The 21,733-nt window shown below is 39.7% G+C and overlaps 1 protein-coding gene across 2 annotated transcripts in view; it reads right to left on the reverse strand.

Moving 5' to 3' along the window:
- Positions 1 to 13,326: 13,326 nt before the first annotated feature.
- The window catches only part of C6H14orf132 (chromosome 6 C14orf132 homolog), a 40,712-nt gene continuing 32,305 nt past the window's right edge, over positions 13,327 to 21,733 (reverse strand). For both annotated transcript variants that reach the window (XM_063160016.1, XM_063160015.1), the window contains exon 2: positions 13,327 to 21,293. In XM_063160016.1, the coding sequence (XP_063016086.1) occupies positions 21,069 to 21,293 (225 nt within the window). In that variant the 3' untranslated portion in view covers positions 13,327 to 21,068. The remainder of the gene's footprint in view (positions 21,294 to 21,733) is intronic.

Consider the following 21,733-nt stretch of genomic DNA (forward strand, 5'->3'; position numbering starts at 1 on the left):
CAACGTGGCTTCCATCTGCTCCTCTGCAATGGACAGAGGGTGGGAAAGCACACAACCCTGTCAGGATCTTTCGGGTTTCTTTGACAATAGTAATCAGATTTAATAAATGTTGTGCTGCTGTACTTGACTGAGGGATATTATAGATAAGTTTCCAAAGGGTGTGTCTGGAATTATGTGGCTTGTGCCTGACACCATTCCTGCAACGTGCAGCACAGATGTGACTGCAGGGTCTGGATGTGTCATGGCAGCCTCTTTTAGAGGGACTGCTGGGATGAATTAGCTTGTGGTACTGGTTGACAGTCCTTTAATATGTATAACCTGTGCTCGGATTAGTTTCTGACATATAAAAATACCCAGTAGTCTGGCCATTCTCACAAAAACTGGACAAAACTAGGAATATCCCCCAGGAAATTAAGAGTAACCAGCCCACTCTCCTGCCTCCTCTTGCTTAGAGAACTAAATTTAATTTTTCATAGACTCTAGCCAAGAAAAATACTTCTGAGGGCAGCTTCTCTATACAAGTAAGTAGAGATAGGTGTGCCTCACAAAAACCACTCTCATGTGTGACAGGTTTTTAGCCTAATACAGTGGCTCATGCTCTGATTTCTGCTTCTACTTACAAAGTTCTAAATAAAACTCAGAAGTATCATAATTTTTGTCTTTGCAGCAATTGCTGGCACATGCATTTATATGTACACAGGTATTCAAACAGGTTTCTTACTAGAAAAGGCCCTTGCATGCTTTTACCAAGTGCTCCAAGACAAGTGCCCAGGTTTTTACAACTGCTTAGCTCACTAGATGCAGAGACCTTTCAAATATTTAGGTGAAAATACTTCTGCTGGATTGGTGAGAGCTTTGAGCACATGGTTGGAAACGCCCAGATGTGATCCAAGCTCTCTTCAGTATCATACATAGTATTAAATACCATAGGTGCATCTTTCTGCTATATTGGCCTCACTGAATTAAGAGAGGAAGGGTCCTGACTCTTCCTGAGAGCCACTGGCATTTCATTCCTCTTTAGAAAGTTCTGGCAATGCAGGTACATTTTTATCAGCCTCACTGAATTGAGAACAACTACTGTGAATCACCACAGCTCCCTGTTTCTGGGGTTCATACTGGGATCAGTAAACAGGATAGAGTTTATTAATTGCCCTGGAAAAGCAGCAGGGGAAGAAATCCAGATGGACTAGCCAACCTTCACTGCATCCAAGTGAGTATAAACAACATTCAGAGATGAGAGAGACAAATGCAATGCTGTTGTTTATGGCCAGATTAAAAGCATGGGATAAATTCCAAGCAGGGCTGAGAACACCCTTTGGCAGGAAGGGTGTTTCACTGCATGGAGAACCAGGGGATGTGCATTTGTGAGAAAGGTATTTGCTTCCCCTTGCCTTGCCCAGGGCCTGGGCAGCCTCGAGGTGTTTATAGCAACTACAAGCAAGTGTCCAGAACTTGTTTCCCCCAAAGTGGCTTGGGATTTAAATGAGTTCTAATATTTCACCAGCTGATGTTTTGATGTATTATTTCACCAGCTCATATTTTGAAGTATTCTAAGTGTTATTTATCACTAAATTGAAGAGTCAAGTTTTTTTAATCCTGATGCAGTCCAGACCTCTCTGTGCTGCCAGGAAACAGAGGTGCTTGGTTAGGGAGCAGCACACAGGGAGCAGAGGAAACAACTGACCCCACCTCTGCTTTCCCCAGGCTCGGGCATGGCCCCAGCCCTCTTCCCCTGGGCAAGGGATATTGTAACAGGGGAGGAGGGGTGTTTGTCACTCTCTCTGGGTGTTTGTCACTCTCTCTGGGTGTTTGTCGCTCTCTCTGGGTGTTTGTCACTCTCTCTGGCAGCACAGGGCTGTGGCCTGAGGCAGGTGAGGTGATTTGTGTGCGTGTGGCAGGGCAGACACGGGGTGTGACCGTCTGCCAGGGACAATGTGCAGCAGCAGGTTGGGCACAGAAGCCAAGCACCAGGGAGGTGATGGCCTCCTCCTCACCCCCACAGGGAGGTGAGCTCAAGGTCATCCTTTACATGCGAAATAAAAGCCCTGCAAACACAACTTCCTGTCTGCAGTACTTGAAGCGAGTGAACAGCACTGCAAGTTACATTCTTTTTCATAGATTTGTCTAAGTATAATTTGTAAAGGAAGAACTAAACAGCTGGTAACTTATTTCTCATTTTCATGACGTACTTCTGTCGTTGAGGGTCGGTGGTGTCTGAAACTTGCACAAAGCAGGCACAAATGTGCCCTGCTGCTGACCACCCTCATGATGCTCACTGATTATTTCAGCTCACACACCAGCAGGGCTGACCAGCCCATTTCTTAGTGCAGCCCAGCACATCTGCTCCTGGTTGTGAGATATGGTGGTGGCTCTGTGGGCAGTCCTGTCCCACTTACCCTCCCCAGTGGAGAATTTCCCTGCTGGAGGACACCTTTTGGATAATATGCAGTTGTGGTATTCAGCTCCCTTGCTTCTTCCTCATCCAGGTTTAGCCTGGAGGATTACACCAGGCTATGCTGCAGTGCCTGACCTGTTATGGGCGATTTAGTCTGCAGATTTTGTCCCCAGCTGTAAGGTATGTAAGGCTAACTGGTACTCTGGCCAAATCTTTTCTTTTGGCAAGCAGTTTATTAAGGAGCGCAAAAATTGCTCAACAAATTTTATTAGCATCAGAATTTGCATTGGTAACAATGAAGAAGCCTCAGTATGCACTAGAATTTTATAGAAAGATTTTTATCTCTGGGCTCAGACTTTTAGGGACTCATACATGTCTAAACTCTGTTCCTAAGAAAAATATTTTTATCTCAGCTTTCATTCTCAAAATATGTGGGGACCTAAGTAGTCTTTTGGGCAGTTCCATCCATACAATTAGGCACACTCAAAATTCCTTGGGCTGAAGACTTTCCCAGAACAGGCATTTCATCTATGCTAACAAAATGGTTTTTTTCATTTGGAGGGACCCTCATTCATCATGGCCAAAGTTTCACCATATAAACATGGGGAACTTAAGCAGAGACTTTCTGGGAAATTTGGTGACAAAACAAATCAAAGCCTTTTAACAAAATTATAGAATTCTTTAAAAAGAAGCTAAAAATAAGCATTTATTTAATATATTAATATATTAATATATTTATTAATACATTTATTGAAATATTTACACTAAAATATATTATATTATATTATATTATATTATATTATATTATATTATATTATATTATATTATATTATATTATATTATATTATATTATATTATATTATATTATATTATATTATATTATATATATTATATATATTATATATATTATATATATTATATATATTATATTATATATATAATATTACATATTATATATGCTTATATATTGTATTATAAATTTTATAATATAAAATTAATAAAATAAATATATATTAATAAATTTATACATGTATATATTTATTTAATGTATTAATATATTTAATTTCCTGTTCTTCGATAGCTGTGACCTCCACCATCACCACAGAGTGTTCTCTTGGAGCTTTTCATTACGTCACTATGCCGGCTTTGAAAAACTGTTTGCCAACTCTCTTGTTGTTTAAAATATGATGAAAACCTTGATCACTTTTTCCTCCCAGGCAGAGGCATGGCTTGTGAAGCAGTGTATAAACAGGGGGATTCAATGTCTGCAAGGCCAAGGGCTCCCAGCACCCAGACTGCCCCTGCCTCTCTGGCAGACCAAACTTCCTCTCAGTCTGCCTTCGGCACAGACCTGAAGAACAATTGTCATTATTGCTCCCCTCCCTCATATTGCTGCACTTCTAAATACTGCATTGCTATTGTGTGATTCTCCAGTTTCCTCCATGCTATCGAATTCTATTTTCTGTTACAAAGTTAGGACAAGACTGAGTGTTTATTTTCAGAAATCCAGCCCCAGAGGAAACAATTCTGATTTTCCTCTTTTTGGCCATCTGTCTTGCTGATAATTTGTTGTGTTGCAGACAAAACTTATTTTTAACTAATTCTGAGCTGCAGCATTTGGCTTTGTTGCCCCGCACTGTTTTGCCTGTTTCATGATAATTTTCCAAGATGTTTCTGCATAGTCAAGTTCCTACAGTAAATATCTCTCTGAAGAAGCTTGTCTCCCATTTCACTTCAGTTACACTTGACACTAAGCAAAAAGTCTCAGATTTCTCATTGAGGGTGGAAATGGCAGTCTTGCTGACTCTGATATTACAATTTTTTTAATTTCATTTTTTCATGCCCAACATATTTAATCACAGACTCATATGATTGTTTGGGTTTGAAAGGGGCATTAAAGAATATTTATTTCCAACCTTCCTGCCATAAGCAGGGGCACCTTCCACTAGATCAGGTTGCTCAAAGCTCCATTCAGCTTGGCCCTGAACTTCCAGAGACTTGGCATCCAAAATTTTGAGCAACCTCTGCCAGTGCCTCACCATCCTCACAGGAAAGAATTTTTTCCTAGTGTCTAATCTAATCTAAACCTGCACTCTTTCAGTTTAGAGCCATTACCTCTCATCCCCTATCTGCCCCTGTAAAAAGTCCCTTTCCTGCTTTCTTGTAGGTCCCTCTTTAGGGAGTGGAAAGTGCTGTAAGGTCTCTCTGGAGTCTTCTCCAGGCTGAACAACCCCAACTCTCTCAATCTGTCTTCATAGGACAGGTGAAGGAAATGAAAAGAATGAAGATGAAAACAAAAACCAGCCCTAAACCAATGAACAAGAGATCCCAAAGCATAGAGTCTTCTTATTCTTTTCGAGATTTTAGAATAGATTATTTCATTTGGAAGGGACCTAAAATTGAAGGTTTGTTGTGGATGCTGTAGATTTAAGGAAAAGCAAATAAAAAACCCCAGATGCCTCAAAGGGGCTCTCAACATCTACCATGATAACTATAGATTTAAGATAAGAGCTTCTACTCACTGAGTTAAGATTCTGATGCTTCCTGAATGGTGGCTCCCAAACTGTAGAATGAAACCTCACACATAGAAAGGGACCAAAATTAAAAGTAAACATCATGTAAGAGGGTGACAAAAACTCCCTTGCAAACAGCAACTCCCCACCCCCTAAAAAAAACCCCAAAACAAAGAAACTGAAAACAAATGTAAGATTTGTTAACAAACAAAAAACAGAAGATGCACTGAGTATATTTTTAAAAGAAAATTTTAAAAGCAAGGAAAAAGTTTGATCAGAAATATAATGTCCACTAAGGTGCTATTTCTTTTGATGGGAAACACCAGAAAGAGGAAACCTTTTATTTCTATTTCTTGCCCTAGTGAGTCAGGATATCACTCATGGAAAAGTGGGAAAGCAGTGTCAAATAGTGGTGACAGGAAACATAACAGCAGCAAATTTCTTTCAAGGCCCACTGATCTTGGGGTGGGTTGTTTCAAAAATCTGAAGTGACTGAAGGACAATAGGCATCTATTTGTGAGCCAAGCAGCAGTTCTCATATCCTTATGCAGACAATTTTCCTCCCATTACCTTCAGGGATGTAGGTTTCCATACCAAAGGAGGAAAAGTACTAGCAGGATGTGAGAAACAGATTCACTCTTTTAATATGTTGATTCAAAAGGGGAAAGCTGAGTCACTATTCTGCAAATAGAAACATTTACAGGTATCATGGCAATGCAAAAAGGGAAGATTTCCTAATTTCCCTGGGTTTTGAGCTTGCTAACGAATAATTTGGGAGAATCTTTTTCCTCTCAGTCATGCACTTAGAAATTTTATGGGTGGTATGTGAAATAAAGGGTCTGACTTTGAGCTTCCTGTTAGTGGCACTAATCAAGAAGGACCCTGCTGAAGCCAGCATTGCACTGGGTACAATAATTTGAAATGTGTGTGGAGAAGATGAATAAGATTATCTTTTTCAGCAGATATTATCTGCTGAAAATATTGCTCAATTTGCTCCAATCAGTAGATTATGATGCTGCTTTGAATAATATAAACCAAATTCTCATGTCCTTGCTTTCAATGATTCCCAACAAACTACAAAGGAAGCCACTGAAAAGAACTTTTCTGTGTTTCTAAACTGCACAAGAGAGGAAAGCTTCAAGGCTGTATTATAGACATTCAACAATATTTCAAAGGAATCCTTAAAAGGATTCCAAAGCTAGAGGACACTGTTATTATTTTACTGGATCTTGTATATAAATAGAGCACAAATTTCCAAACAGTGCCGAATCTTTTCCGTAAGTGAGTGACATTTGTTGAGCAGGAATAGCTTTTCAAAGCAACACTGAGTTGAAAAATGAATCTAGGAGAAGAAAAGCAGTATATTTTTGTTTCAATATCTATTTCAAGTCTGTGATTCATCTCTACATAACTAACATGACTGTATCCTAGGGGACAGGATAAAGCAAGCAGTGAGGGGGGTGGCAAGTGCCTTCTGTGAATTCCTCATGTAGTGGTGAACAGATGGGATATAAATCATGTTTTCATAGCCTATAAAGAAAAAGATTCATCAGTCACTGCAACTGTGATGTGATATAAGGATTAGTTCATGGTAGATAATGCAGCATTCCAGCAGTGTTCTAATGCTGTCTCAAGGCTAAAATATTACATTGCACACTGTTTGTTACAGATGTGACAGAAGGGCAATACTTTGGTTATGATTATCTCAAAGCTACTGGTCTCTCAAACAAGATAGGAAAAATATCACTTTAGATTTAGATTGTGCAGTCTAGATGGTTTTCATTAGGAATAAAACTTCAATCTCATGTCTCAGCTTTGCAGATGTCCAGGGAAACCCATGTACTTTTCCAGGGTCAAATAATCTTTGAAGAATGGAAGGCATTTGTGGTGTGTGCAGTAACATAACTTAAAGAAGACTGGAGAGAAAAAAGAAGGTAAGTAAATAGCATTATAGAATGAAAATAATTTTTATAAATTGTAATGTGTTGAGGTAATATTGGAGGTCAAGGGAAAAAAGGAACATGGATAGCCTTGCATCTGGAAAATTCAGCATTAGAGGCTTAGAAGCTGCTCTTTCTTGGAAGCAGTTAAGGATTTGCCTCTGATTTCATAGCAAAGAAGAAATACCATTTCTAACTTCTATCAGTACCCTCATAGCCAAGTTAACTTGTTTCTCAGACTAAGGAACTGGAGATACAGACACTGCAAGGTTTACATGGAATGGAATTTTGCAAATGAAAATCCAACAATCAGAAGAATTACTTCAGTCCTCATTAGAACAAGACATTTTTTACAGTTTCCTTTCAGAAATCTCCCTAAGTTTCTTTAAATTCCACTTACAGAAACCATGATGCCATCCTCTCACAGCCTGACAGATTGCACTAAGCCAATTAAATTAAACAAAACCATTGCACAGACACTAAAATCTGTTACCCCAAAACCATATTGTCTTGAATCTTATTATTAGAAAGATTTCCATCTTGAACAGGCAACATTGTTATAAATAATACAGTTTACTGGAAAAAAACATACAGCTCAATATCCTAACAGTGATAGAAATCAAACCAGTTGTGAAGATGTACTGATTTTTAATGAATTTCATATATAAGTATAAATCTATATAGTATAATCTAAAATATATAGTATAAATCTATCAAGAGATAAGACTTAAGCATCCAAGTGGCTTCAAAAGAGTTCCATGATAAAGCTAAGTTTCTGAATTCTGTCATCAGTGTATCCCTCTTAAAAAATCACAATCGACCAACCAAAAAGAACGCCAAAGCTCTAAATTCCCCAAAACTTCAAAATGTAAAACCTTTAAATCTCTCCTGGAAGCTAACCTGGGAACTCTCCAAATATTTGTGGGTTCTTGAAGCTGTCTTTGGGATACCACCCAAGGGAAAGCTCTTCTGATGATCCCAAGTGTGCAGCTTGTGTTCCACGGATGACAGATTTAATCTGTGAGATTCAGTGCACCATAGAACTAATCAACCATGAAAAACTAAGGTACTATATTCTTTCTCCTTCCTTCTCCTCCCCCAGCAATGTCCAGCATCCATTGGTCAGAGTGAGCACTTACCTGACTGTGGAGGAGCAAGCTCAGATTCCCCTTCTGCACATGGGGAGGCAAACACTGATGTTTCTGAGGCCAAGGCTGCACTCACTGAGCTGTAGAATACTGTTTGCTATACTCCCATCTTAGTGCTTAGGCCCTAAAGAGAGATTAATTGGACAAGAGAGCAAATCCAAGTTTTTTAGTGGTTAGGAAACTCAGCTGGGAGTAGACAAGTCAAACTATTTCTCCAATTGCATATTTTAAGAGGGATTAGACAAAAAGCACTAATATGCAGTTTTACAGACAGAGTTTATTAATGCAGCTGCTGTGATCATTTCAAATTTCCTAGAAAATGCTGTGCAGATTTCCAGCTGATGAATAGGCAACTGAAGTTATTTAAAGGTTTTCATGTCTTCTCCTAGCCAGTTTTTTTCTATAGTGGTGAGTGGGATGGATGCTAACTCTTCAATACCTCCCCTGAGATGAAGTGAGGATCGAAATCAGAAGGAGGCAGAGAAGGTGAGAGCTATTTTGCATGAAAAATCTTATTGCCTTCAAATATCCCCAGCCAAGTGATTACGCTCTTCAAGTTGGTCAGGAGAGAGAAATCTCAAAATGACACTGTGGTAACCAGTAAGACCAGCTAAGAATTTTTCAGCTGACTTGGCCTCAAGTTTCAAGAAATGCTTCAGAAATTATTACATTTTTCATTTAACCTGAGCTGTTAACCATATGAGTCCTATCATTAGCTGAACCTATGCTGCCAAAAATTTCAGCTGCAAAAACTTCAAGGTGAACAAGTAATAATCAGTCTTTAAGTTGCATTAGTTTTCACAGTGGAGACTTGAGATATTAATTCTGGCAGTTTTTCAGTGAAATCTTAACACTGATGTGAGGCAAACACATCAGGATAAACTATCATGGTTGTAGGTATGCTAAATAAAGTGCGAGAAATGTGTGCAATGACATGATACTTAGCTGGTTATGAAAATACAATCTTATTTTACAATCTTTGTTATGAAAAACTTGCAACATGAAGTGGGAGATGCATGAGGAATGGGAAGTGAAGTCCCTTGGAAGGTGCAGTCCATCGGTGGTGTCCAGAGGGTAAGTCAAAGTCATGGCCAAGTCGCTCTTGCCATTGAAGCGTCTGTCACAGGATTGCTCCAGGACTTGTCAGAGTTGCCCTTCCAGCAGCCTACAAAAAGTACAGTCTATCCTTCAAGGGGACAGTCAGAATAAAGCCTCCAGGCAAAATCTGCCTTTCTGTGCTCAGAAACTGTCTAGGGTTTTTTAGTGTTTTTTTTTATTCCCCCGGTTTGTATTTCTTTTGTTTTCTTTTGTGTTTTGAGCTGGCTTGTTTGTTTTTTCCTCATTAAATCTTGCTATTATGCTATTATTTTGTAACTGGAATGTGCATGGAATAGGCAATTGACAGCTGCAGTACAGGAAAAAGACTCCTGATATTTGGATTTTTAATTTCCAGTTGTGGAATGGCCCTACATTCTAGTTCTGATTATCTGATGTGATAGCATTTTCCGTGGCTTGTATTATAGCATGGAGGAAATAGTCAAGTGGCTTGAGAGACATTATCCTCATTTCTATGCCAAATTTGCTTTGCTGTTTTTGCTTTGATGGGGATTTTTGGTGCTGCTTTATTTTAATATAAAACATTGTTCCGCCACTTGATTTAACAGATATTCTTTTCCTGTGGTCCTTTCCTGTAAAAATGGATGTGCTACAATGGAAGTCTCTTACCAGGCAGGTTTGAAGGAGGCACTTCCTATTTCCCTGGAGTGAGTCATGGGGTTTTGTCACAGACATCTTTTGTGAAAAATCCTTTCTTTAGGATTTTTCCCTCTTCTGGGAAGCTGAGGCCCCAGAAAGAGAATGTAAACAATGGTTATCAGCTGCTGTGAAATGCAACATATGCACCTGTGATTGGCCCATGTTCCATGTTTACAATTAAGGGCCAGTCAAAGACTGAGCTCTCTCTGGGAGAATCAGAGAGAGCTCCCTTGTTGATTCATTCCTTTTCTATTCTTAGCTTAGCAGCTTCTGAACTTTTCTCTCTATTCCTTTTAGTATAGCCTTAATGTATTATATATCATAAAATAATAAATCCAGCCTTCTGATCACGGAGTCAAGATTCTCGTCTATCTCTTCACCCCTGAGGAACCCTTGCAAGCCTGGCAACGGGGTTTATGTGGGCAGGGAGGATGGGGTGACCTCCAGGCAAGTGCCAGGCCAGCTGTGAGAGGCTGCCCAGTGCCTGCCCTTGCACAGCCCCAGCCAGGAGCCAGCACTGAGCCCTCACTGCCAGCCCCAGGCTGCACACAAACCCACAGCAGCTCCTCAGCAGAGCAGCCCTGCTGGGCTTTTGTGAGCGCTTGTGACAATTTCCTGTGCTGATCAGATAATCAGTCAGTTCAGAAGCAGAACTTTGTAGATCCCTAATTAATTTGTTCACGGTGCATCAGGTTTCTGAGACAGCTCTTCCCTTCTTAGCAAGAATTAAAGCAGAGGAAGTACAGAAGCACTGAGGATTGCTGTCAAGCTATAAAGTGTGGATGGTTCTCATCTAACTTAAATCAGCCTCACTGCAGAAAGCATTCTTAACTGGGCACTTGAACACACATTAAAACACATCCCAGGAGCTGTTTTTATCACAGAACAGATAATGGATTATAACAAATACAGCATAATTTGACACAGTGTGCTGTTCACATACTGATATATTTAAAAATTGCTTCAGTGGCAAGATTATATTGAAAATTTTAGCATGTGAACATCCAAAGCTGTTTGCAGTTATGATGTCCCATTGTACTGCACTAAAAATGCTCTGATTCTTGTCATATCAGAGGTCTCAACGTCTTATAATCAAAGCTAAACAAAGCTATTCTGAAATAGGACAAAATGTTGTTAAGTTTTATGTTTATTTATTTCGTTTTTTCACATTTAGAATATATTTTTTCCCAAAATTGCCTGAAGAACATAAATTTTCGATTGTGATTGGAAGATGAAAAAATTAAGGATTCATCTAGAATATCCTCAGAAGTGAGGCAAGGGGGACAACAACTTTAAGAATTGAGTCCTACATATCCTTGAACTTTAAAGAAATAGGAAGGTAAGGAAACTTCTTACAAGGTCAAAGTTTGAGTTTGATTTTAGGAAAGTCCAGTCAAGATGTACTTCAAAAGATAGGACTTGCCTGAAACAAAATCAAGTAAATAGTAAGCAGAAATTATTAGGGAAGGTTGCACAGAGGACAGAAATGAGTTTGGCTAAGAGCAGCTGGTGTGGTCACAAAAATTATTTTAAAAACACAGAAGCATGAGACTTTCAAAGGAATGAGTGGGTGCTTAGATTTACCCAAAGGTGAAAGAAATAAGTACTTTGTAAGTATTTTGTTTCCATCAGCTGTTATTGTAGAGGACTTTGAGGTATATTTACTCAGTCTTTTCAAGTAATAAATATTGATAAGGATCAAAAGAGATTGGGTATTCACACTAGGTAAGAAATGAAAGAGTAGAGAGATTTAAAAAAATAAATTAAAAGCACCAGGTGCTTGGAAGAAGAGCTGAGCTGCTAAGAAAATAGAACCCTGTTTAAAATTGTTTGCTACACTGAAGGCCCTGGGAATTATAGATCATTTACCTATCCTCTACCTGTCCTTTAAGGAGTCACTAGGGAAATTCAGAGAGCAGTAAACCTTTTTTTCTATACCCAACCAACATCTGTAGGCATCAAAACTTTGTAATTCCCAACAGAAATCACAAAAAAATCTCCATAAAAGGAATGTCTTTCTTGCCTCTAATGAGCAAGGATTGTCTGAATATATAAGAGAAATACAGGAATTATTTGATCTCATGGATTCAGAATCACAAGGTCTGTCTTTACAAAATGTACTACAAATTTTGTGGGTGATTTGCTTAGGTCAGAACAATGCCTTTGCAAGCAATAGCAAAAGGCAAGCTCCTGTTTGAATCCAATGTTTCTGTTAAGACAGGAGGCAGGGGAATAGATAGCAGGTTGTTTATAGAAGAGCTTCACCTATACCCAGGTAAGATATGTGCCTGCTGCAGTTAAAGCCATCTGGTCTGATTTGAATTAACTATTTTTATCCTAAAAAAACCTGCAATGTAGCATTAGACACAGCAAAATATGTCAGTTGAAATGCCACAGTGGACAGGCTCTCTTGGGCTAAAAGAATGATGTTCTCTGTTAGTCCCACCACAGAGCAATTTGCATTAGCAGGCAGCTTGTTTATATTGATAATGCTGTGCAAAAACAGTGCTGGCAATTTCAATTGGTTTTATCAGTCTGAACACACAAAGCTGGATTTTTAAATTACTGTTGAACAGAACATTCTCTTCCATTTCTAGATTATACTCATTTCTCAATACTTTGCAGAATTCAGAAATGAACAGAAATGTGACTTGCATGATTCCATAGTTGCAATGGAAAAATGAATTATAATTAGATACTGCTGTAGTGTACCAATTACACTGCCCTACATTCTGATGGGTAAATTCTGGAATATGTAATGTTACTAGATTGATAAAGACTGGGGTAGATAAAACATGCCTTTTTAAAAAAATTTAATTTAATTTTTTAAATTATTTTTTTCAGACTTGCTATCAGGATTGGTTCACGTATCTTCACAAACCGAGTTTGCTACATTCAAAGGTAAGTAAGTTTTTTTATTTTAAATTGTGCTTAAGAGGTCCTTAGCATGTCCTTTTGCCGTGCTTTCAGCAGATCTAAACTCAACCTGCCTCATTGAATCCCTTTAGGAGAATCATAAGGAAAGGCCCATAATAATCTGTATGCTGCATTGCATTAGCAAAGCAAAATGTTTTCCTTTTTTCCTACTGGCACTATCTGCCTTGGTGAGGCTTGCTGGACATCCCGCAGCAAGGTCTGGTGCCCCCTTTAATTCCCCAGAAGCCTTTGGTCAGGATTTTGGGGCCACAGCCACAAAGGCCCCTGCACAGCTCTGGGGGTCAGGATGGCCAAGCTCAGCTGGGGAGAGAACGGGCAGACAGCAGCTCGTGGGGTAAGGAATTCTGAGCTAATGTTTGAAGAAAACAAGACTTTTTTTTGGGCTCCCAGATGTGTTGAAGCACTTCTTGGACTTTGAGAGCTGGTAAATACATTTCTATATAAATGGCCACAGTGCTATTCTATGCCATTCAACAGAGATCATTTCCCATGGGTACCAAATCATGCAGATTTGTAAATTGTAAGAAATAACTAGTGTCAGAGTACCACTGGAGGTAATAATCAAATAATGCAATTCCAGACTTCTAACTACTGTCAAGTGAACTAAGAACAAAATGAAAAATCACACACCATTATCAATTTGAAGAACTTTATCCAAAACCACAATTTCCATCTGATATTAACAAAACTTGTCATTTTCACCATAGTAAAGGAATGAACCAGTACTAAGTACACATATAGTGAAAGCAGTCAATAACTGGAAAAGAACATATCAGGAGCTTAAAAGAATAAATTTCTCTTAACTAAACTTGCTAATTACAGTAAACTTGGAGAAAGCAGAGGGCATTTTTAAAGTTGTTTTTGTCTTTACAGATAGAGCTCCACGATCCAAGAACAATGATTACAACAGTAAAGGTTTTTCTAGAAACCAACCCATGTATTACAAAAACAATACAGAGAATCCCTGCAAACCTGATAGTGTACAAAACAGGATAGCAGAGAGAAAGCACAAAAGAATTAAATTGTTCAGGATTATTAATAAAAAGTAACAGTGCATACTAAATGGCTCCTGTAAAGCTGCTTTACATGAACTGAAGAATATAATTTCCATATGACTGTGATTTTGTGTGAAGCACAGATGCTTTCAGAAGTGTCACTATTTAGCTTATTTTGGGAGAGAAAGCCCCAAATAATTAGGCAGTATTTGAGATAACTGAAAAACAAACGTAATAGGCTACCTCACAAAGCTAACAACCAGATTTATTTACATAAGCTTCACACTTCACTGAGACTTTGTACTCCACTCCTTTTGAACTTCCAAACTTCAGAACTGGAAGAGGACTTACTTAGAGAAAGAACAAATATTTCTCAGATTGGGTACTCATACTAGGAAAAAATAGTGCAACTGTTTGCTACATTATATACCCTTCCAGCATATCTATCAAAATATTCAGACTTGGTTTTATTACCTTCTCATTTAAAAAAATACAGCATTCTGCTTTCTTTCTTGCTTTTGATTAGGAAATTACAGACATTTTTACATTTAAAATAAAAACCCCAGCAATCCACGGCTAGTCCTGCAAACTGATCCAGTGAAGCAGATGTCAGAAGTGCAGCAGAAGTGTTATTAATGGAGTCGACTCCAGGTGGAGGCAAAGGTCCCTCTGGATGGAGCAGCGTGCAGGCTCAGGAACTTCAATCATCCTTATGAAGGCAGCAGCTGAGATGGGTTTTAGGCCTAGACTTGAAAGAGTTCAAAGTTATTTGTTCATTGGTGGGAGTGAACTCCTCAGGAAATGCGATAGCACTGTAATGGCTGCAGCTCAGGAAGCTCCCAGAACACCAGGCTGCAGAGCTCCCTCAGTTCTGGCAGAAGAATGTGCTTTCCTTTGGGTACAATGGCATTTCTAAATGTTCAATCTGGCTGTAACAGCTTGGCTGTGTGTCTGAGAACTGCAGGTGTGATTAGATTTGAAATAGCTTAGCACACTGTGCCTGTTTTTCTTTACTGAATAGACTGCTCTTTAATGGCCCTGACCCCACAGTAAATCTCATGGAGCTTTTCTGTTCTCCTTAGGACCCACTCCCACTGCCCTCACCTGACCCCAAGAGCATTACCACTGATTCTGATCTGCTAACAAAACAAAGGACTTTGGGTTGGGAAGAGCTCAGGAAGTGCTGGCTGCAGAACAGTGCAGTGGATCCATACAGTCTGAATTTTTGAAAGGTGACTTTGCATTGTATGGACACTGACAACACAGTTACCAAGCTTCACAGCCACATCTTGCCCTCTGCTTAGGGCAAACACTTTGTGGTTTGCTAAGGCAGATAATGATTAAGATTTTCTCCCAGAAGAGGCCTTGTGTCACTGCTCCTTGCCCTCACTGTGGAAGGTCCTTTCTCATCACTAACCTTACTCTCAGAGGTCAGCCAAGGACCTGGCTACAAAGGGCTGAAGAACACTGCTGGCTTCCAAATGCTCACATGCTCTGACACCAAGGAATGAAAAGAATACAGCAAAGACAAGGGGAGAAATAAAATGAAGGCACAGAGACTATGTGATGGTGGCAATGAGTTCAAAGAGATGGATGTGAGTTCAAGGGTAATATAGGGAGGAATGAGGAAATGATAGAGACTAAAGGATTGGGCAGTGACTTTGGAGACATTCTGTGATTCTCTTGCTTGTTTCTTTTCTCAGCATCTTTAAAGTCTGGATAATAGGAAAACTGAAGATTAAAATGAGTCAATGCTACTGTACAGATGATACTTGACTCATTAATGTTCCATGCTTAAGAAAATAGGGTTGGTTTTGCTTTTGCAGGACTAAGCAGAGCTTTAGGAGGTAACTCCTGTATGTATTCTACTAACACAGGAACATTTTAGAGTATTTTCTGCAACTGAAAATAGCAGCCTGGGAAAGACAGAATGGGTGGCACAAGCTCTTAAGAATTTCAGAAGGGAGACTGTGCTCACACAAAAGGGCCTTGCTACCAACAGCTCAAGTCTGCCTATGTCACTCAGGAAAAACTGCCTTAGAGACATGTCCTTGAGATGATTGTGACACGTTTGTCTTATCAGGGTTTTCTTTTCCAGTTCATGGCTGTGTTGGTGTAATTTCCAAACCAGCAAAAGTAGTTCTGCACATGTTGTTTCAGTGTAAATGCTCTGGGACAGGCCAGAATGAGATAAAATTGTCATACATTTTGTTCTGCAAAGGCAAATATTTCCCTGGAACTGCTTATGTAGGTAATAGGACACTTGCTTCTTTTATTTGTGCCTGAAGAACCACAAACTAAAATGGGACATGGCTGGTCCACAGCTGTTAGGAGCTCCCTACATGTCCAGAGAATAGCATAGTGGTGACTTCATTTTCCCTGTTTTGTGCTGAAGAGGTAAAAGGCAAAGATGGGTTATAAGAGGAAACACAAAAAGTGTGAGATTAAGGGCAGTAGAGACTTTAAGGTTCAGGATGCCTTGACTGCTTTAGGATGTTCTCAGACAAGAGGTAAAGGGCTAAATGCATGTTAAACCACCCCTCTTTTGACCTTATGGTTACTGAACAATGTACCAGGAACAATGCAGCTAACAGAATATTGATCTCTGGCTCTTCTGTGACTAGAACAAATGTGCTTGTTTCCCTGAGGATGAGCAGGCTGTGAGGGGAGGAGGGACAGGCTGTACCTGGAGTCCAGGCTGTGTGTCCAGGGAGCCAGCAGGGCTCAGAGGGACACAGCAGCAGCTAATGAAGCACTCAGCCCTGCCCATCACAACCCTCGTGGCTGACATTATCACCAGGGACCTCACTGCCCTTTCCTTCCTGCACATTAATCACATGAAATCCAATTCTCCAGAGCTCTGAATGTTCCAAAGGCACAGATGCATTTTGATCTGGGATTCTGATCTTTAGTCCATTTACCTCAAATGGAAATCACGCCTAAAAAGAGCAAATTTCCAGATTCTACTCTGTGATTAGCCACAGGAAACTCAGTCAAATTACTTTGGATAAATGGACAGTGCTACATGAAATTAGTAACTCTCAGCGGCCTACAGAGAAATGTGAAAAGGATATTACCAACTGGAATTGCCTGAGTATAGCAAAATGAAAGCTTTTAATAATAGACAAAATACATAACAACCCAGAGACTAGAGACTCCTGTTTTCACTTGGTCCCAGACACAAAGGTGTATTTTTTTTTATGTTCAAAAGGTGTACAGGGCAAGACAATAATGGCTGGATGCTTCTATTCACTCTTGATTTGGGGCTGATTCTTACAGTCTGCTTAGCAGCTGGGTGGGATGCTGACTGCCCTCAAGTCCTATTGCAAGTGAGGATTTTGGAGCAGGGATCTCATTACTTCTGAGTTATCTATGACCTCATCTGCCCACAGAAAAGGCTAAATGCCTTTTTTGTAGCAGATGAGTCTCCCTGCTACTACTGTTGCATCCATTTCAAAATTGGTTTTTCAGCTTTGCAAGTGTGCTGACACAGAAATACAGGTTGTTAACGCTGTGGGCAAACACAGACTCCTACTTGCAGATAAAAATATGATAGGAATAGCTCTAGTGGGTTTGCCCACTCAGTTCTCCTTTCTAATGTGCCATTGCACCCACCTGAATAATTGTTCAGCCTTTAGTCTCTTTGCCGTGGTGGCTGCACAGCTGCTGTGTCGAGCAGGCGGCTGCTTTGAGAAAAAAAAATCCTTTAGAGGGAGTTTGATTATTTGGTATGTTGCCATAGATCCCTAGATCCATGGCTAAAAGGGAATTATTAGGGCACCCCAGTTTGTCTTCCTTGGCTCATTGATAACTTTGCAGGCCAAAGTTGCTTCTTGTGTTTGTATGATGGGGTTGCACAACAGAGCTGGAGGTGAAACACCCCTAGAGGTAGAGCATATAGAAAGTGGTTTGCTTCACCTCCCAGGGAATGAACTGCAGTCAGGATTTCCTAACTGCTATCTATGCTACACATTTTTAACTGAAGCACTTTTCAAGTGGAACCTTTTCTCAGGCTCATACACAAAGTGCTCAGCAAAGCACAGAACCCTGTTCTTTTAAAGAAAGGCTTCAGAAAACAGCTCTGGGGAATGTGTCTGGGCTTGGCTTCTTCATCACTCCTCAGTGAGTGACATCAATTATCCAGCTCCTGGCTCCAAGGAACAGAGAAACTACAGTGCTCCAAGTCAAGCTGTGTTGAGAGTTCAAGAGGCAACATATTTCACAGGACCATAACTGTGAAACATCCTGCACTCAGCACTGCTCCATTCCCCTCTGCATCTTCTCTGAACTTATTGATGAATTAGTCCCCTTTTTCAATGGTTTCATTTAAACCTCCACTAACCTCCCAGAAGAGACAAGTGGTTGTAGTGCACAAAGCCAGAACACAACATCCAGAAATGCAGTGTGCATATTGTCACTATCAAAGCAGAGCAGAGCTGGAACCAGCTCTGCAATTTGGGGATCTTCAATACACCTGACAATATTCCACACTCACATGCAGTATCCTTGTACCTGCATGCTAGAAGTAACTCTTCCTCCCAAACAGAGAAGCCATACAGTTAGTGCACAGCTTAACTGTGAGGCAGGAATTGCCTGCACTTGCTGCTTGTACCCAGCTTGCCATGTCACCCTGTCAAGCCAATTACTTAAATTAAAGTTTTGTCTGGCCCTTCTTGACAACACAGCCTCTAACAATGAAAATATGTATGATGATGATCTGGATGCAGGAGGTGGAACTCATTGTTTTCCAAGGCTCCTGCTATTACTATCAGTTTCACATGAAAGTAGGGCATTTTCTTGGGGAAAAGCAACACAAAAGTGTCACTTGGTTTCACTAGTAGAATAGTGGTTTTTTTTGCAGTTCCCTCTCTAATGCTTTTCTTCATGGTTGAAGAGTTTAGTCCAGTGCTCTGGGAGAGAGATGCAAACATTGCTAATTGCACTAAGATTAATATTCTAGGAAATTTAAGCAAAGCACTCCACTGGCAAATTCATTAGGCAGCAGAATAATCCCACTGGGCAAGTACCATTGTGTCAAACTGGTTTTAGTCATGGTGGAAATGTTTTGCTCTTTATGCCAAAATGCTTGCAGGATCTGGCCTAACTAGACAGCCTGCAGGAACAATGAAGACAAGTCCATGAATAACTGATACAATTACAAAGGCAACAGAACATCAGAAAATGGTTGGGGACAGTACATTACACTAAGCAACATTTTCACAGATCCTACATGTTTACACACCCGACCTTGTCCTGCTATATTCTTCATTGGAAACTTCTCTGCAGCTTTCCAACAGCTTCCTTTCTGCTCAGCAAGAATAAGGAGGGATGCAAAAACAAACAAGGTAGATAATTTATGCAGCTCCTCTGCTTTTTGTTGTCCTGTGGCTATGAAAGAATCAATAGCTATTTTAGGAAATGAAAATAATAATTTTTCTTTCATCCTTAAGACTACAGTTATTTTATTGGACAGAATTTGCTTTCTTTCCTTCTGATCTTCCAGAACTGGAGCTCTTAAACTTTTTCCCAGTGTAGGTCTTGTCTGTCCTCAACCATCTTCACAAAATCCTGCCTCTAAATAGGGAAATAACAACACACACAGAAGCTCATAATTGTTTTTCTCAGCCTCAAAATAACTTAATTTATTTTCTCCCCACTGCTAGCTCTGTTTGCATCTTTCCTAGCTTTAAAGGACAGTTCATAGAGAGGGAAAAATATACACAGTGACTGCTGAGTGGTTATAAAGACTGATTTGGGGCATGATGCTTTGATTCAAGTAACTGTCCACCAGCCCTGCAGGAAAATGGGTTTAAAGAGAAAAGTGGGAAATCCAAACCTCTCTATACATTCAGCAGCTCATAGCCCAGCCTCAAGCTCAGTAGCAGGCAAGTGTCAAAAATAGTCTCTGTTCCTGCAGACAAGGCTTTCTGGAATTAGGGTATTAGCTGTATGAGACAGAAAACCTAGACAGTACATACAGACATAGAAGAAGAATTTGTCTGCAGCTCTCAAAGTGCATACATTTTGTGTATTGTTGCTTAATTTTTATGGGGGTGAAGGAAGATTTCCAACAGTGGTGATTTTTTTTTTCTTCTCTCAAGATTTTACAATTTCTCAAGCAAGGAAGGCTACAGCCTGTCTCAAAAAGATACAGCTCTTGAAAATGAACTGCCCATGGAAAAAATGCAGTAAAAATGTTGCCTCTCAGTGGAACAAATCCAAAAGATAATCAGAGTCATTACCTAAAGCCAGTTATAAAAAAAATCTCGTCCAAGATCCTCACCAGAACCCAGAGATATATTAATACTGAGATACAAGCACTTGCACATCTGACACTTATTACTTTTCTTGTGTTGTTTCTACCCCAGGACATACCTGACTCTTAAATTCACCCCTGCATAAGTGACCAACCTTTCTTTCAATTCTATCTTTCTCATAGACATATTCACTATAAATTAGGCTACACAATTTTTCCATCATTCTTTCAGTACATCAATAACCTCATGAAAGCACATAGCTGCTGTAAGAAATCTGGATTGCAGTCCAGTGAGATGAGAAGTGTGGTATTAGGCTTTTGTTTCCTGGAAGGAATGCATATACAAACCACTGCAAACCAGTACCTCTAGACAGAAATGGGAACTTGTGCTGCTACTCTGTTTACCATTTTCTCCTCTGAAATTCAGAGCAGAGCAGCAGTAGCTGTGCCTCCTCCTGAAGAGCAGGCAGGTTCAGCATAAATGTATTGATTACCAGCTCCAGTTACTGAAACTGGAAGGCAGGTAACAGACAGCCTGCATCTGCCTGTCATGGCTGTGAGACTGATGATTTTGAGTACAGCCCAGGAGTCTGCAGCCATGCTGAAGACCCACACATGATGAACTTAGATTTCATCAGAACCAATTTCCTTGGTCCATCAAGGAAATTAAGATGTCCAGAAAACACAACTCGGAACAATTCCATATAACATTATACCACAGTAAAAAATGCACACACACAAAAAAAAAAAAAGCTGACAATTTGCAGAAGAGCTGCTAGAAAAATCTACAGTAAAAAATAAGCACTTTCTATATAAATATCTCTCTGTATTTACTATACCCAAGTTGATCTCTCTTTTATTACATTTCTATACAAAACTGGTATTGGCTCTGTTCTCAAATAAAGCTCTCACCTCCACACAATTTGCATCCAAACTTTCTGCCATCAAGACTTAAGATGATTAACTTGCATTTCATTTCCATGACTGTGGCAGCACTTAATCAACAAAGTCTCTAGTTATATGTATTTATATAGATATACATGTATATATACACACATACATACATACATACACATGACAAATACTGTTGAAGATTTCCTTTCTTCCAGTGTTTGTAGTAACAGTCATCCTAGAAGGTGAAGGCATACACAACTCCCACAACCACAATATTTCCAATTGTTGCTATTATTGCAATCCATAACAATATGGCATCATTTGAAGAACGGGATGTCTCTTCTGGTGGATTCTGCATGGAAGAAGCTGCATGGACGTTGGCTGATGAGTTAAACAGGGAGTACTCTGTACTAAAGTCCTCGTTGGGTGAGTCCATAAAGGCTCCTCCCATAACAGGAAGCTGTGAAAAAAAAACATGGCAGCATCAGACTGAAAGCTAATAGCTACTTTTGCATTGTCTCAAAGTCATTATCAAAGACTAACCATTAGCTAACTTGCAAAATTACTGAGATTTCATGTACATAGTGCTAACCTGTCAGGAACATCACAGACTATAATATTTCTCCCATTTCTGTTGGAATCACTATTATTGAAGAAAACCTGCATATAATACATGCAATATACAGAAGACCTCACATGCAGGCTTCAAGTCAGCCTAAGTAACCATATGCATTTAGAAGAGATGTCCATATACACAAAGCACTCACATACCAGAATTTGAGTTGATAACAAGAGGATTGTTTTGTGACCACAAGCAAAGGTATCATGTCACTGCAAGACATTGCACAAGCACAGGGAGGATCTGATGCAGAGAATTTGTGCTTCTCTTACGCATCACTC

This window comes from Melospiza melodia, chromosome 6, assembly GCF_035770615.1.
Source record: "Melospiza melodia melodia isolate bMelMel2 chromosome 6, bMelMel2.pri, whole genome shotgun sequence".
NCBI lineage: Eukaryota > Metazoa > Chordata > Aves > Passeriformes > Passerellidae > Melospiza > Melospiza melodia.